The 13,861-nt window shown below is 42.3% G+C and overlaps 1 protein-coding gene and 1 long non-coding RNA gene across 7 annotated transcripts in view; one reads left to right on the top strand and one right to left on the bottom strand.

Moving 5' to 3' along the window:
* The window catches only part of LOC113970678, a 112,945-nt gene that overhangs the window by 49,183 nt on the left and 49,901 nt on the right, over positions 1-13,861 (bottom strand). The gene's annotated exons all lie outside the window — the stretch shown is intronic.
* Positions 4,098-13,861, top strand: part of PDE5A (phosphodiesterase 5A) — a 50,224-nt gene continuing 40,460 nt past the window's right edge. For 2 of the 4 annotated variants that reach the window (XM_027689813.1, XM_027689811.1), the window contains exon 1: positions 4,098-4,242. In XM_027689813.1, the coding sequence (XP_027545614.1) occupies positions 4,139-4,242 (104 nt within the window). In that variant the 5' untranslated portion in view covers positions 4,098-4,138. Of the gene's footprint in view, positions 4,243-5,163; positions 5,487-13,861 lie in introns of those variants that run through there. The other 2 variants (XM_027689814.1, XM_027689815.1) reach the window with 2 other exon arrangements.

The following is a 13,861-nucleotide window of genomic DNA, read 5'->3' as shown; positions in this document are numbered from 1 at the left end:
TAGATAGATAGATAGATAGATAGATAGATAGATAGATAGATAGATAGAAAGGAAAAACAGCAGAAATGTTCATTAGCAAGGAAAACTGTGAGCAACATACTTGGGGACATGCTGGATTTTAAATACCTGTGTAAAAACAACAAAAACCTTGCATTAATGCTGAATGCTGGGTGAGGTTCCATGGCTTTTATCAGAAAAAACATGAGGAGATCATCATAAAAGTAGGCATTTCAAGAAAATACAGTTAGGCAGAGGTAAACAGGTGCTCAGATAACACCTGAGTACATGGTATAAATATATTTAAATACAAGGCAAGTATTTAAAAAGGGAACAGAGAGCACAGATGGTGACCACGAGTCAACAAAACCAGGCTATTGCCAAGAAGGCATATCCAAGGCTGACTGTATTAGCAGGAATAGAGCCTGCAAGGTACCCAAAATATCCCTTCCACTTCACGTAGCATCGATATGTGTTCAGCTGGATTACTTGATCCCAGCTTGGGGAGACACAGCAGGAATGGTAGAGACAATTAAGAAAACATCAGAAGTGGAAAAAAGTGATCAGAGGGCTGGAAAACCTGATGATGTTCAAGGAAGAACTTAAAGATGTGGCACTACTTAGCTTTAAGAAAAGAAGGCCGAGTTTTCCAACTTATCCCGAGAGTTCCAACAGAAGTTGGAAAAGGTTAAAATTTGAGCATACTGGTCAGTTGGCATATTAAATGCTAATATATTAAACTCAAATCCTAAGTGACAATTTTCAGGGATGAAGTTAGTATTTCCCAGACGAATGTCCGTGTATCACCACCAGCTCTGAGAAGCTGCTGCTTTCCCGAGGTTAACAATAATTTCACACGGTCCTTTGATTGACGCAAGTGCTCAATCACATCCAAATCAAAATAGGAGGAAGCTACTATTTTCCATGGCTTCCTGCAGGACATATGCACTGCTATCCCAGAGGGGAAGGCGGGTTATGCAATGAGTGAGTAGCTCTGCACGGCCATGTTTATTTGGGAAGCATTTCCAGCAATTATTTGGAAAGGACTGAGAGCATAAACTGATAAGACTTTTTCATCAGTTAGTATTTTCATCACAAAATAACAATCAGATTTTAAATTAATTGGATTTTGGTTGCTGTTACACTCTCTTTATGCGACTTATACAATGGAAGGGAAATGGAAACTTGCTTTACTAGTACTGGGATTCTTCACTGTGTGTGTTTGCACGTGTGTGTAAAAGTGCTGGCTAATAAACAAGAGGAATACTTTCCTCTGCCTTATCATATTCTACCCTCACTGGCAATATAGTACAGCCCTTACCTTGATTTAGGAGCCAAAATGGACCAACTGTTTTCCAGATTCAAGGGATAGTAGAAAGACAGCCAATTCCCACTTCTTAGCAAAGCTAAATTCTGCTCCAGTTCATCTAATGAGTAAGTCAGACAAGTTAACTATGGTGACATCTGAAACCTTATTTTCTTCTCTTTTAAAGGGAAATGATACAGAATCACATTACTTTCAAACAAGTTTTGAGCATAAAATATCACATAAACACTTCTTCTCCAGTTACATACTTCCATATTTGTCCTTAGTAATTATCCTGAGTTAGCAGCATTTCTAATGTATGTGCCTTGGACACACACAAAAATCCCACTTTCTTGTCTCCTTACACGACAATATTTGTGAAACATCAAATGGAAGATTTCAGCTAAAAAGCTTTTGCATCAACCAGTCCTGCTGTAGCATGGTCTACTGATGGAAAAGCATCCTGGCTTTGACACTGACCTCCCAACCAGCTCCTAAACCTGCACTGGACATTTTTATTTGTATGCCAACCCCTTTTCAGGTTTATAGCTGCTCTACACCAATTCTGTCCTCTGAGTTCAGAAACAAACTGGAAAGCTGGGCGAGTGCTAAGGTACACGGAGCTTTTTCGGAGCACTTTGGAAGCCAAAATTACAGAAGACTTTTTCCACTTTTACCGTTCATTCTTTGTTATGTTTGGCCTTCATCCCCTCCTGTCACCTTAAAACTGAAAACAGCATGTTCATTATTATTCATGGAAATTCATCGGATACAGAGAAAATATCCTTTTTTCCCCCCCAGCTGTTCCATTTTTCTTTTGGGAAAGACTATGCTATTCTTTGCTCGGGTAGCAATCCTTTGAACTGCTGCTTTGCCACTGCATTCACAGGAAGATAATCGTTTGCATTGGCTTTACTGATTCTTATCTGCAGGCAAATAACAGCCCCAGCACCCACAGTCCCAGTTCCTTGTGGCAGGAGGCACAGGGATGCTGTATCTGTCTCAGCTGGCCTGGTATTTAATATTATATGTTTACAGTGCTCAGCAAAACCTCTGTTCCTGACTGTGGCTTACTGGATGGTACTACAGTATAAATGCTTATTTCTATTAGTGCTACTCCTAATTACATGAAATGAGATGCTATGTATTGCAGCTGACATAATTTCATTGACCATTACCTTGTTATTCTCCTATGAGACAGAGAGAAAATCTTATCTTAGTTTTTAAATACTAGTAATTAAATTATATATTTGTATTTGTCCTTTTGTAAACAAACTCCTTCTGCCTCTTTACAGAAAAGATATTTCCATGTGTTTGGTCCTCCTTGTTTTTCCTGTCTAGATCACCTCCAATGATTCTGCAATTACTTTTTGAGATGGGATGATCAGTATTCCATGAGATCCTTCAGGGAATGGCATTTCAGATACTTATAAAATCTGCATCATATAACTGTATGTTTTACATTGTTATTATACTTTAGCATTTTAACACAGTGTTATTTCCCAAAAGCTTTGCCTAGCTTAAGAGCTTTTATTGCCTCAAAACCCTTTTCCTGAAATGAAATGGTTAATGTAGAATTCTACGAGTTACAAGACAGGTTTCTTTTCTTTTTTTTCTAACATACTACTCTTTCCAGGTTTTGACACTGAACATCTGCTTCATTTATTGCCATGTTGTCTGTTTATGCAGTTTGCTTGGTAATTCTGTATTTCCCTGCTGAAACATTTGTCTCTGCCTTGAGTAGCAGCTTGACTCATGCAGCATGTAACTGGCTTATGCTTTGCCTTCATATTTGCTCTCTGGTCACCGTGCACATTATTTGTCTTGAGATCCTCTTTATTGCAGAGCAATGTTCATATAAACCCCCCCTTTCTGTGTGCCTCATATTTCACAGAAACACTCATAGCCAAAACCCACACGTGTCCAAGTGAGTGCTGTGCACGGATGTGACATAAAGACACAGAAGATAAACCCCACACATGTCCAAGTGAGTGCTATGCACAGATGTGACATAAAAACACAGAAGACAAAACTTTTCCCCCGAGCTTATGGACAGGCTTTTAATCCCTTTGCTGTGAAGTTCCTGTTGATACCCCTTCCCAGGCTGCAGAATCCCACCTCTCTATAAATCGAGTCTATATATGCCTGAAAGGGGGTTAAGAGCAGCAGAGAACATTTCATATATGTTATCTTACCTTCAAAGACACTGCATGTGATGACACAGGAAGCCTTGGATGTGCATCCTACTTTGTGAGATGCCTATTGTGAACGCAGAGTATAAATTATTATAAATGGGGGTATGTGCACACCTTAGAATGGAACTAGAATACATGAAAGTGATGCTCAACATTAACCAAAAATTCAGTCCTAGCTGTCTAATTTTAGAGAAAGTAGGAGCTGTGAGCTGAGCATCTTCAGAGCTAGGCTGTGCTTATTAAATGTCAGAAAGGCATCTAAGAGCCACACTGTAGGCATGAAGGATTGAAAAGCCAGGGCTTTAGCACTCATACCCAGACTGAGGTCTGGGTCTGTCAAAGATCACATATTGACACCCCGCAGCGAACCACTCCGAAGTGACACCCGATTTCCCACTTTTTGGAGGCAGGCGGGGCCGCGGCGGAGGTGGAGCCGGCTGTGCCCGCGGCGGGACCGGCGGCCGGGCCGGAGATGCGCTGAGGTGCCGCGCACCGGGTTTCCTGCCGGCCGCACACCTGGGAGAGCGGCGCAGGCACGGGTGGGAGCCCCGGGCACCGGCAGTGGAGGAGGGCCGGGCCGGGCCGGGGGGAAGGCAGCGCCGGCAGCCGCGGCAGGAGGCGGCAGAGCGGCGGCGGGAGCATGGAGCGCTGCTCTGCCCCCCCGCCCGAGCAGGAAGCGGTGGAAGCGTGGCTGGACGATCACGGCGACTTTACCCGCTCTTACTTTGTTAGGAAAGCTACAAGGTAAGACCGGAGCGGAGGCGGATAGGGGCAGTCCCTTTCTTCCCAGCGAAAGCTCGCTCTTTCCCATTTCCCTTTGCTGTCTCCAAAGAAAATAAAAAGAAGCGACTCCCCCAGGTCCCCTCCCGCCGCCCCCACCCTCGAAAGAGCAAAAACTGAAAGCAGCGCGCAGCAGCCCCGTTCGGCTGCCACCGACGGGCACATGCGGCGCTTCCCCGGGGACTCTCGCCTGCAGCCCCCGGCCCGCGGCCGCTCCGCTGGGAAGCGCCCGCCCGGCACCGGGAGCCGGTCAGTGACGCGATCCCAGCCTGGAGCTCCCTGCCCTGGACTCCTAGTTATTTTTTTTTGTTTTTCCTCGCTTTAAAACAGCCATAGCCAACTTCTCGTGAGTAGCAAGCAAGTATGTATTTCCCAGCCCTGCGAAGTAGGTAGTAGCCTCAGACAGCATCTGATGTCTTGTGGAGGGTGGGTTATGTCAGTACTTAGTCAGCTCAAAACAAAGCGCTGCTCTTCAAGAGCTCCGTCACCCTGTGGGCTCGTCACCTCTTCTGACATCTGGGCGGCCCCCGGCGGGGCGAGGGCCACGGGTTAAGTGCCGAGGGAGCCGACGAGCCGTGCGCGGTGCATTCGAGAGCGGAGCTCCGCCCGAGCAGGGGGGCGAGCGCCTCACGGACGCCGTGCTGACCCCGGGACTGCGGGAGGGGAGCAGGGGCACAGCCCCGGGCAGGGAGGGGTCGCTGCCCGGGGGGAGCGGGGGCACAGCCCCGGGCAGGGAGGGGTGGCTGCCCGGGGGGAGCGGGGGCACAGCCCCGGGCAGGGAGGGGTCGCTGCCCGGGGGGAGCGAGGGCACAGCCCCGGGCACAGCCCCGGGCAGGGAGGGGTGGCTGCCGGCAGGGGGCGGCGCGGGGCCGCCGGGCTCCGCCGCTGCTCGGGGGCGGCCGCTCGGCGCTCGCCCCTTCTGGCTGTCGGTCCTTGCGAAGAGCCCGATGTCGAGGACCTGAAGAGCTCGTCGGGGCTTTTCTCCCCTCTTTGGCTTGACATGCTGCCTTTTGGAGATAAGACGAGGTATTTGCTCACCGTTGTCACACACTTCGGCAGCGGGACTTCAAGTTGAATCGGACTAAATTCGGCTATTTTTAGAAGTGGAGTCAGGTTTCCATTTTGAATATTTTCCGATAAACAAAGCGGTGGGGATGCAGAGCACGGGCGATCTGCGGCTCCCACGGTCTGTCTCAGCGAGAGCTCGGGTTAGTGAGCGCTGTGCTTGGCTCCTCGGACACGCCGTCTCCGCGGGCTCGCTTTGCTCCTCTCCGCTGCCCTCCCGCTCCCGAGCCGCTCGCACCATCTGCTCACCGCTGCTGATTTACTGCTTCCCCGAGTCACTTAGCAGGGATGGATGCATTCTGAATGAGGTTTTGCTGCTGCTCCTCTCTGCATGGGATGGGGCGGTAAGAGGAGAAATCCCCATTAATAATTGACTCTCAGAGAGCTAGAAAGCTTCAGGGGTCACCTGCTTACTTGCGACCATCTGTCAGGCAGTCCCCTTCTGCTGCTGCTTCCTTAGGTTCATTTGACAGGAAAAAAAAGTAATAAAAATGCCTTTTAAAATGTCTTTTAAATGTTGATTTTGTTTTAAGACAGGCTGTGCATAGGTGCAGGATGCATAGGTGGAAGTAGTTAACCTTGATACTCTCCAGAACACTAGTGCATGGTGTGTCACTGAAGGGCAGCTTGTTTGCCCAGGAAATAGGGTGTTAGCAGCTTTGAGAAGTAGCATTTTATTAGTTCAGCCTGTCACACTTCCTTTGGAAACTGGATGTAGTATTGAACAAATAGGAATGCTAATTAATAGTAACCGCTGTGCCAGATTTGTTTTCCCCATGGACAGGTTTGGTTAATCCTTTTTTTTTTTTTTTTTTTTTTAATGCTGAGGCACAGATTTGTGTTTGTGCGGCTCTGAAATAGGCAGTAGTTCAGAAAATACAATTCAGTCGTGTCTGCGTGACGGCCATGCCTCTGATTGAGAGAGGGCTCTGCAGAAAAACTGTTGACTTTTGAGTTCTTGCTTGGCAACAATTCTATGATGTTTTTGAAATGATGGAAACATTGCATTTGTCTCAAAACTCTCTTCTCTGCTGTCGTGCATGGAATGTTTTGGGGTTTTTTTATGTCCTTACTGTACGAATAGAAAACTATAACTATATAATAAGGAATACCTTTTTTATATATAAGTTTGTACTTCCAAAAGACAGATGACAAATTACTTAAGTGTATATTGGTTCAAAGAGGATGACATGAAAAGCTGAGTGGTTTGAAAGAACTGATGTACTTTGTAAAGAGGCTTAATGTTCTACATGGTAGTGTTACTTAGAGCTTGAAAAGAGAAAACCCTAAAATTTAATGCCATGCTTTGTTTTAGCTGAATCTTTGTAGAGCAGCACACATTGAACAAAGACTATGCTGTTAATGTTTTGCTACTTAGCATTATATTTACTCTCTCAAGTAAAACAGTGTTCCTTGAACTAGTTTCAACTCTTTTCTAATCATAATTTACTGCCTCTCGTTTTTTGTTTTGCTTCGTAATATGCCACAGTTCTCACAGGTCCTAAAAGCAACAGACCAAGAAGTTAGTTAATTGGTATCTTGAGGAGCACAGAGGCATATTTGACTTCACGTATTTGACTTCACGGGCACAATTGCTAATGGATAGAGATAGTTTCTCTATCTGTTTCTCAAATATTTCTACATAATAATAGGAAAAGATCACCAGCTCCACCATTTATGACAGCGCCATACGAGCCCTTGCCACTGATAGTAATGAGCTTTGAATCAGAACCTAATACAGGAATTTTATTATAGATTTATAATTTAAATATTTTCCTCTGCCATTAATTAATTCCCATAGCATTTTATACAGTAGTTCTTTTGGTAATTCCCACCAAAAATTAATTAGGTGTCTTAATACTTATAAAATAAATTATATGGGTGGTCTTACGCCTGCATATTTGTTTTGTTGGGTTTTTTTGAAGTATGGGAGTCACATCATCTCATATAATCACTGAATAGTTGTCTCCTGTTTGCACAGGGCAGTTTGATATTAGTATCTGTTGTCATGATTCAAATAAAAATTACCTTTTCTGGCAAGGCAGCACTTTAAAAGACGATATTTCTTTCTATTAACAATTAGTTCATAACAACTGCTGGAGTCACTGGGCTCCCCAGTCTGTGTTCTGGGTTCTTGGAGGGAAGGGCTGCAGGTTGTCTGCTTAACAAACGTGCACCTGCTTTCCTCCCTGCCCTACACCGTGTTGTAGAGGATGAGGACATTCAAATGTCTTACCCCTTGTATTTTGATGTGCAATGCCCCAAGGTGGGCAGTGTCTGCAGGCAGGCCACCTCACTGCCTCCCTTGAACCTGTGGGTATTTATGGATATTCTCCGACAGAGCCGTGCTCATGGGATTCTACCTGCGCAGCGCAAGGCTGCAATCCCACAGCGTGTCGTCCCGGGGAATAGCTCTGAATTATCCCTCCTTCGAGGGTGGGAATAAACCGTGGTCCCGCGAGTAGGAAGCTATGGAATCAGTTTTTTACTACTTTATCCTGTACCAGGCAGACAAGTGGAGTGCAGAGGCAGTATAAATAGGTATTATCCATGAAGTGCTGTTCCAGTGTGATCAAAGTGCGGAACAACAAAGGGGAAGTGTGTCACCAGCACACTTGGGGATGAGATGGATTTGGTTCACTCAGTGATACACAGTGCTGGTAAACCTTCTGGCTGGAGAGTTTTTTATACTGCACATTTAAAGATCAAGAGTTTCTAAAAGCCCAGCTCCTACTAAATTTAAGATTTTTTTTTTTTCCAACTCCTCTTGTTATTTTTCCCTTCCAAAAGTTTTAGAATTGCCTGTCATATTCTGGCTTCCCAGAAGAAGAAACCTTTTGAAGTAAAATGATTCTTCTTTTAGATTGTGTCTTGTGTTTCCCCATCCTGTTGCTACAACCATAATTGTTCTAACTAGACTCTGTGAAGGCATAATCTGCAGTCTTTTTTTATCACATTTATGGCTTTTTGTCTTCCTGAAGTTTTACCTTTTTACGTTCTTTTAAAAAAACAATCCATGCATTGCCATGCTCAAACATGATACTTATTATAACCCCCTATGGAATACTTCTGTATTTCTGACTTCCTGTTTGTCCCTACTTTTAAAAATATGGGAGTGATTCTCTCTTGGTGCTCTTTGCAGTCAGAAGCAGCAGACTGCCAAAACAGCCAGAGTAAAAGGTCTCTTGGTTAGAGGTAACTGCATTGTTACAGGCAGTTTTTGTCTGGTCTCCTAAATTTCCGGCATGATGGAGACAAATTATTGACCCAAATTTTATATGCCTTTCACTGGAAATAAGATTATTTTGTTATGAATAAATAAATGGCTTATTAGCAGGGTTGGGAAATATTTACAAATGAATTAAGGTGGGGTTGTATTTGGAAAAATAAATGTCCCTAACAGCATGGTACTTCATAGTGCTTCACTGAGGATTTACTGGGACACTGCGCTGGAATTCAGAGACTGCATAACTTGAATATATCGTTTACAATTATTCCTTTGAAAAAACCCAAGCACAGTTGTTTGGGGTTTTTTCCTCTTCATGGCTGGTGGACAATCAATTTGTAATGTCCTGCCTGCAGCACTTCATTACTCGGGACATTTGTCTTCTAGTCTCTGTGTCTCGAGGGCTTTTCATTTTGAGCCGGTTATTTGAAGTCGACTCTCGTAAATATTATGTGTCATATGCGTTATGTCACTGTTTTGTTTGGTAATATGTGTGTGCTTAATTTTTTCTGAATGAATATTCAGGTTTTCAAAGACAGAGCTATTGAAGGTCTTCTGCACTGAAATGTGCTTTGGCCCGTGTTTTTCTTATAAAGGTATCACTGACATAAAAAAAATAATAATCCTAAAAATATACAGGTGTGAGCCATATTCATCCCTATTTATAGCAGTAAATAGACAGTGGGCTTTGAAGTTGTATGATTGAAGGACCCCTCACAGCTTTCCAGGGGAGGCACAGAATCCTGTGCAGATTGTTTGGATGTGCTGAAGGGGGACTTGCTTTTTTCTAAGTTACCCTGTGTGAAGTATTAACAAGAGGACTGCAGACCCACTGATTCTTTGGACCATGGCTTGGAAAAACCACAGGAAGCAGTGGTGTTAAGGCAGGGATCAGAATATTTTCTTCCACTTACTTGGTTTTATTGGATGTTTACTGAGCTTTTCTGAGAAGTAAGTACAGGAAAAAAAATTGATTTCTGTGAAATTTTGGAAAGTTTTCTTCTTGGTCTAATGACCTTTGTAGTTATCCCACTTATAAATAATGTATCCATATCCTTATGCCTTTCTTGATAACAGCAAAGCATTAAGATCATCTCAAACTATTTTAAACTCCTGACTCAAAAAGCACTCAGGAAGGTAAGGAATGTTACCCGCATTCATGAAGTTATAAATGTGATTGAGTATTTCTGGCATTTGTTGTTGGAAATAAAGGTAGGTGTGTGCTGGAGTATCTTGGAAACAACCTCTAAACCAGCAATTACTGTAGACTGAAGAAACTGTCATTTGAGAAATGATAAGAAACCACTTACTAGCAATTTACATCCCAAATTCCCCAAAAGCTCTAAACTGAACTCCTACACAGAATCTTTTGGTGTGAAGATGAACTAGGCAGCAGGAGATCCTGAATAGCTACAAGGAGACCGTGCTTTTACTACGTACAGTTTGCCCCAGGTGGTAAAGAAACAAATGGGTGTGCACAATACACTAATTAAAACACAACTGGTAAACCTTAGGTAGAAAATAAGATGGGGGGAACTACTTTAACAGTTAACACCCCTTTCTGCCTTCTTTTGTTTTGGGGTAACTTTGCTATCATATTATATTCATGATACATCACCTGTGATGTCTTCAGACCCAATAAAGCCTATGTTTATGCTTATTTGAGTGCAAGATTAAAGCTGAATTGTGTGGGAATATATGGCTGAGATCAAGGATTACAAACGAAGGAATTCCAGGCAATACATTCCTGACTTGAACTAATATTTTACCACCTGTTTTCATTTTCACTGTTAAAGTGGAAGCATTTTCCTTCTGCCATGAAAAAATACAGTTAACAAAACCGCAGTATAAAAGTAATTCTCTTCCTCACTGGCAAAGAAACATACATAAATTTACATGGAATGCTTTCTCATTTATATGATTGGCTTGAAGAAAACAATATAAAAAGAAGGGTATTAAATACAAAATGAGCTATTTATGAAGTGCCAGAAAAGAAGCCCTCCTCAAACGGCCCTTGTGGAGAACTCAATGGTTGTAATTTCACATCAGGTCTGGCACTGAAAATACAGCCACTAAATATATTTGCTTAGTAAAAGATGTATATTTTCCCATTTATTTGTGCGTTATGGTGAACTCATCCCAGCACAGAGAGCCATCCTTAAGCCTCTGCACCACTTAAGTCCTACTAAATCCCTGTTTTAGGAATTTAGTGGGCCTGAGGTCTCCAGGTAGGTGTGAACTTAAGTCTTAATCCATCTTTCACCAAAATTACTGGTATTGTCCTGTGGCTTTCCACAATAAAATCATTATGTACATAATTATTTTTAAAATTTCGAGTTTGGACCAAGGAATAAAGGTCAGGTCTTAGAATCTGACCTTTAGTCCCAGAGGATTTATTCTGTCTTCCTTTATAGTGTGACTAGAAAGTCCCTTCTGTGGAGAAAAGCTAAGCTTGAAGTTTAGTTGTTAAAGAAAACTTGAAAATAGCCAAGAACAGCCAGTTAGAGTTAGTTCTCCACTTTGAATACTTTTGTTACAGATAATAAAGCAACCTCTGGCTCCTATTTTTAAAAATATGCATTCAGACAAGATTGAAATTTCATAGTTCTGAAAAGTTGTTTCAGTCTTTTATGAGCATGGTTTGAACCAAGAGTTAGAGTCCTTAATTTAGATCTGTATTCCAACAGAAGTCATTTGTGCCACTTGAAATGCTTAATGTTAAATGTATGCTAATATATTGGACTGAGTGCTAAAACTGGCACTCGCTTTAAGTCATACCTCATCCTGAAAAACTCCTCGCCTACCACTGTGAGAAATGGCATCTCCACTAACTATAATAGGAAAGGGTTTAAGGAAAAACAACTATTGTTTTTGTCAAGCTACTCTTCTAGTCAGTTTAAAAACACTTCTTTTACAGTCAGTTTGCTCTTTTCATCTAACAAGGCCTCTTTTCCATGGCCAGAAAAGGGACAAACCCACTTAGAACACGACTGTGAAATAGAAAGTGGGAAGGCAAGTGTAATATCCTAGTAGCTTTGAATTCCAAATTCATTTGTTAAAACTGAATAGTTTTTGAGTTACTGCTAATGCTTTAAATGATCTCCGTGTTTAAATTATGCCAGGATGCGGGAGAGAAATTTGAAGACATCTAGTGGTTATATTAAGGAAGGCAATTGAGAAAATAGTTATGAAGCTTAGCTTGAAATATAGTTGGTTTCAACAGTAGCGCGATTAGGCCCCAGGAATTCAGTACTTGAAAGCTGGCATTTTCTAGCAGGCAAGTTTGGAATCCTTCTCCTGAAGTGTGTTATCAGTAACTGCTGGTTTGAATGAAAAATTAACCAAACAGGCCACTCAACTATTGAAACATTAAACATGGTATATATGAAAGATTTATGAGCAATAGAGAAAATGGGGAATTATTAGTTGTTTCACTGAAAGCTACTCGGTTCTGTTATGGTACTGTGATTATTAAGCATTCTTTATGCAAGACAAGCAAGATGCAGTTTACTGTCATTGTTGCATCTTGGTATTAGTTTTGCATTCTGGTTTTTGCCCATTTTGTCCAAAGATACTAAACAGTTGCTGAATGGTCATGTTGGTACTGTCTTACATATGCAGTGTGGTTATGATTGTGAGCAAGACAATCATAATCTGGCTGTTAATATTTAAACATCTTCACTGGGTTGGTTTTTTTTATGAGAAGTCTGCTGTGTATTTTGAAGATAATCACAATGAAGCAAAGGCGGGTACAGTAAATTATTTAATATTCCCAGTGTATGAATAGAATAGTGATTAGTGTTGTGTCAGCATGGTTTAACACACAGGCACAGGACATACAGCAAGGTTCTCCTCAGGTCTTAGACCTGAGGGTGTCTTCAGCTCTGCTTGTGCCCTCCTGCATGACCTGGCTCAAGCCATGTCACATCCTTGTGCCTGTGTTTTCTTACCAAGTGATCTATTTTTGTTGCCTATTCATATTGAAAACTTCTTGCTTTATAGGACTTTCTATACAGCATTTAACAAATCAGGGCCAAAGAATTCCTCTGAAGTTCCCAAGTCCTCATGTACTGCAGATGATGTGTATTTGTATATAGGCGATGAGAGAGGGGAGGATCACGCAATCTTTTTTTCTTTTTTCCTTCAAATGTTTTGCCTGCCACCGTATTTTCATCCCCTTCTCATCCCCATCTCTCCAAAATTCCTCTCCAGTTTTGTCACCTGCTGATGGAGCCAGCAGCCAAATTCAGCAGTCACTACTGTCCTGTGCTTTATAGAGAAAAGACTGGGTTTGGCTGATAGGAGTGACTAAAAAATGGTTACTTCATATTTTACTATTGCTGTTTATGAACTCTGGGATAAATCACAGCTCTCCTGAGTGAAGGCTCATACTGCAGTAAAGGATGCATCCAGGTCATGAGGAATGGATGCTGTAACTCCTCAGCAGGCAGTGGTTGCTGTGCTGGGATAGAGACATTGCATTGATTTTAACTGTCTGCATGGATCACTGTAGGTCAGAATCTGCTCCTGCACCTTCTAAACTACAACAAGGCTCTTCTACTTACAATCATCTCTTGACAATGCCAATGCCTACTGCAAACTATTCATATGAAGAGAGTAGTCACAAGTGTTTATTTCTTCCTATAGTCCTTTAGAAAACGACATCTTAATCCTACCTAGCACTTGTTACTAATTTCCAGTAACCTCACTTGTGGTTCAGTGTCTGGTATCAGATATCTGCTGAGCCGATTCTGTGCTGTGAGAGTACTCGTGGTAGTCATAATACTCCTCTTGTCAGGCATTGTTAAATAGGATTGAGTGTCAACAAGCAAATGCATGTCAGGACTTTGTCTGATAGATTTTAAATAGAGTTAGAATACGTCAGCTAATGAGAAATGCCAGTTCTTCCACCCGTGTGTGTAACTGGGTGAGTAAAAGGAGCTAAATAGTTTCCTTGTTAGAAGAGGCATTCAGTAAAGGTCAGCGAACACTGTTCTTTTTCCAGTGAATTTGAATGGCTTTCCTGTTGCCCAAATAAAAATGCTTAAATGGTTTGAAGTTGCAAAGCATGCTTTAAACAGTTTAGTTAAGGATTTGTTGCTGTTGTTGTTAACTTAAGGAGCTTTCTGAGAATCACGCACCTTGTCGGCAAGTTACTGAACCATCATCTAAGAGACATTAAAGGACAGGAATAAGTTACTCATATTTATGCAGCTCCACATATAGTTCTGTTCAACGCTGCAGCGCTTCACAAATAGTGCAGATACCCAACAAGTAGTCAGTTCCTGCTAA

The sequence above is a fragment of the Neopelma chrysocephalum genome, unplaced genomic scaffold (assembly GCF_003984885.1).
Source record: "Neopelma chrysocephalum unplaced genomic scaffold, ASM398488v2 Primary Assembly neopelma1_78, whole genome shotgun sequence".
Classification (NCBI taxonomy): Eukaryota; Metazoa; Chordata; class Aves; order Passeriformes; family Pipridae; genus Neopelma; species Neopelma chrysocephalum.
The sequence above is the reverse complement of the archived record's forward strand: the minus strand, read 5'-3'. Positions and strand labels throughout refer to the sequence as shown.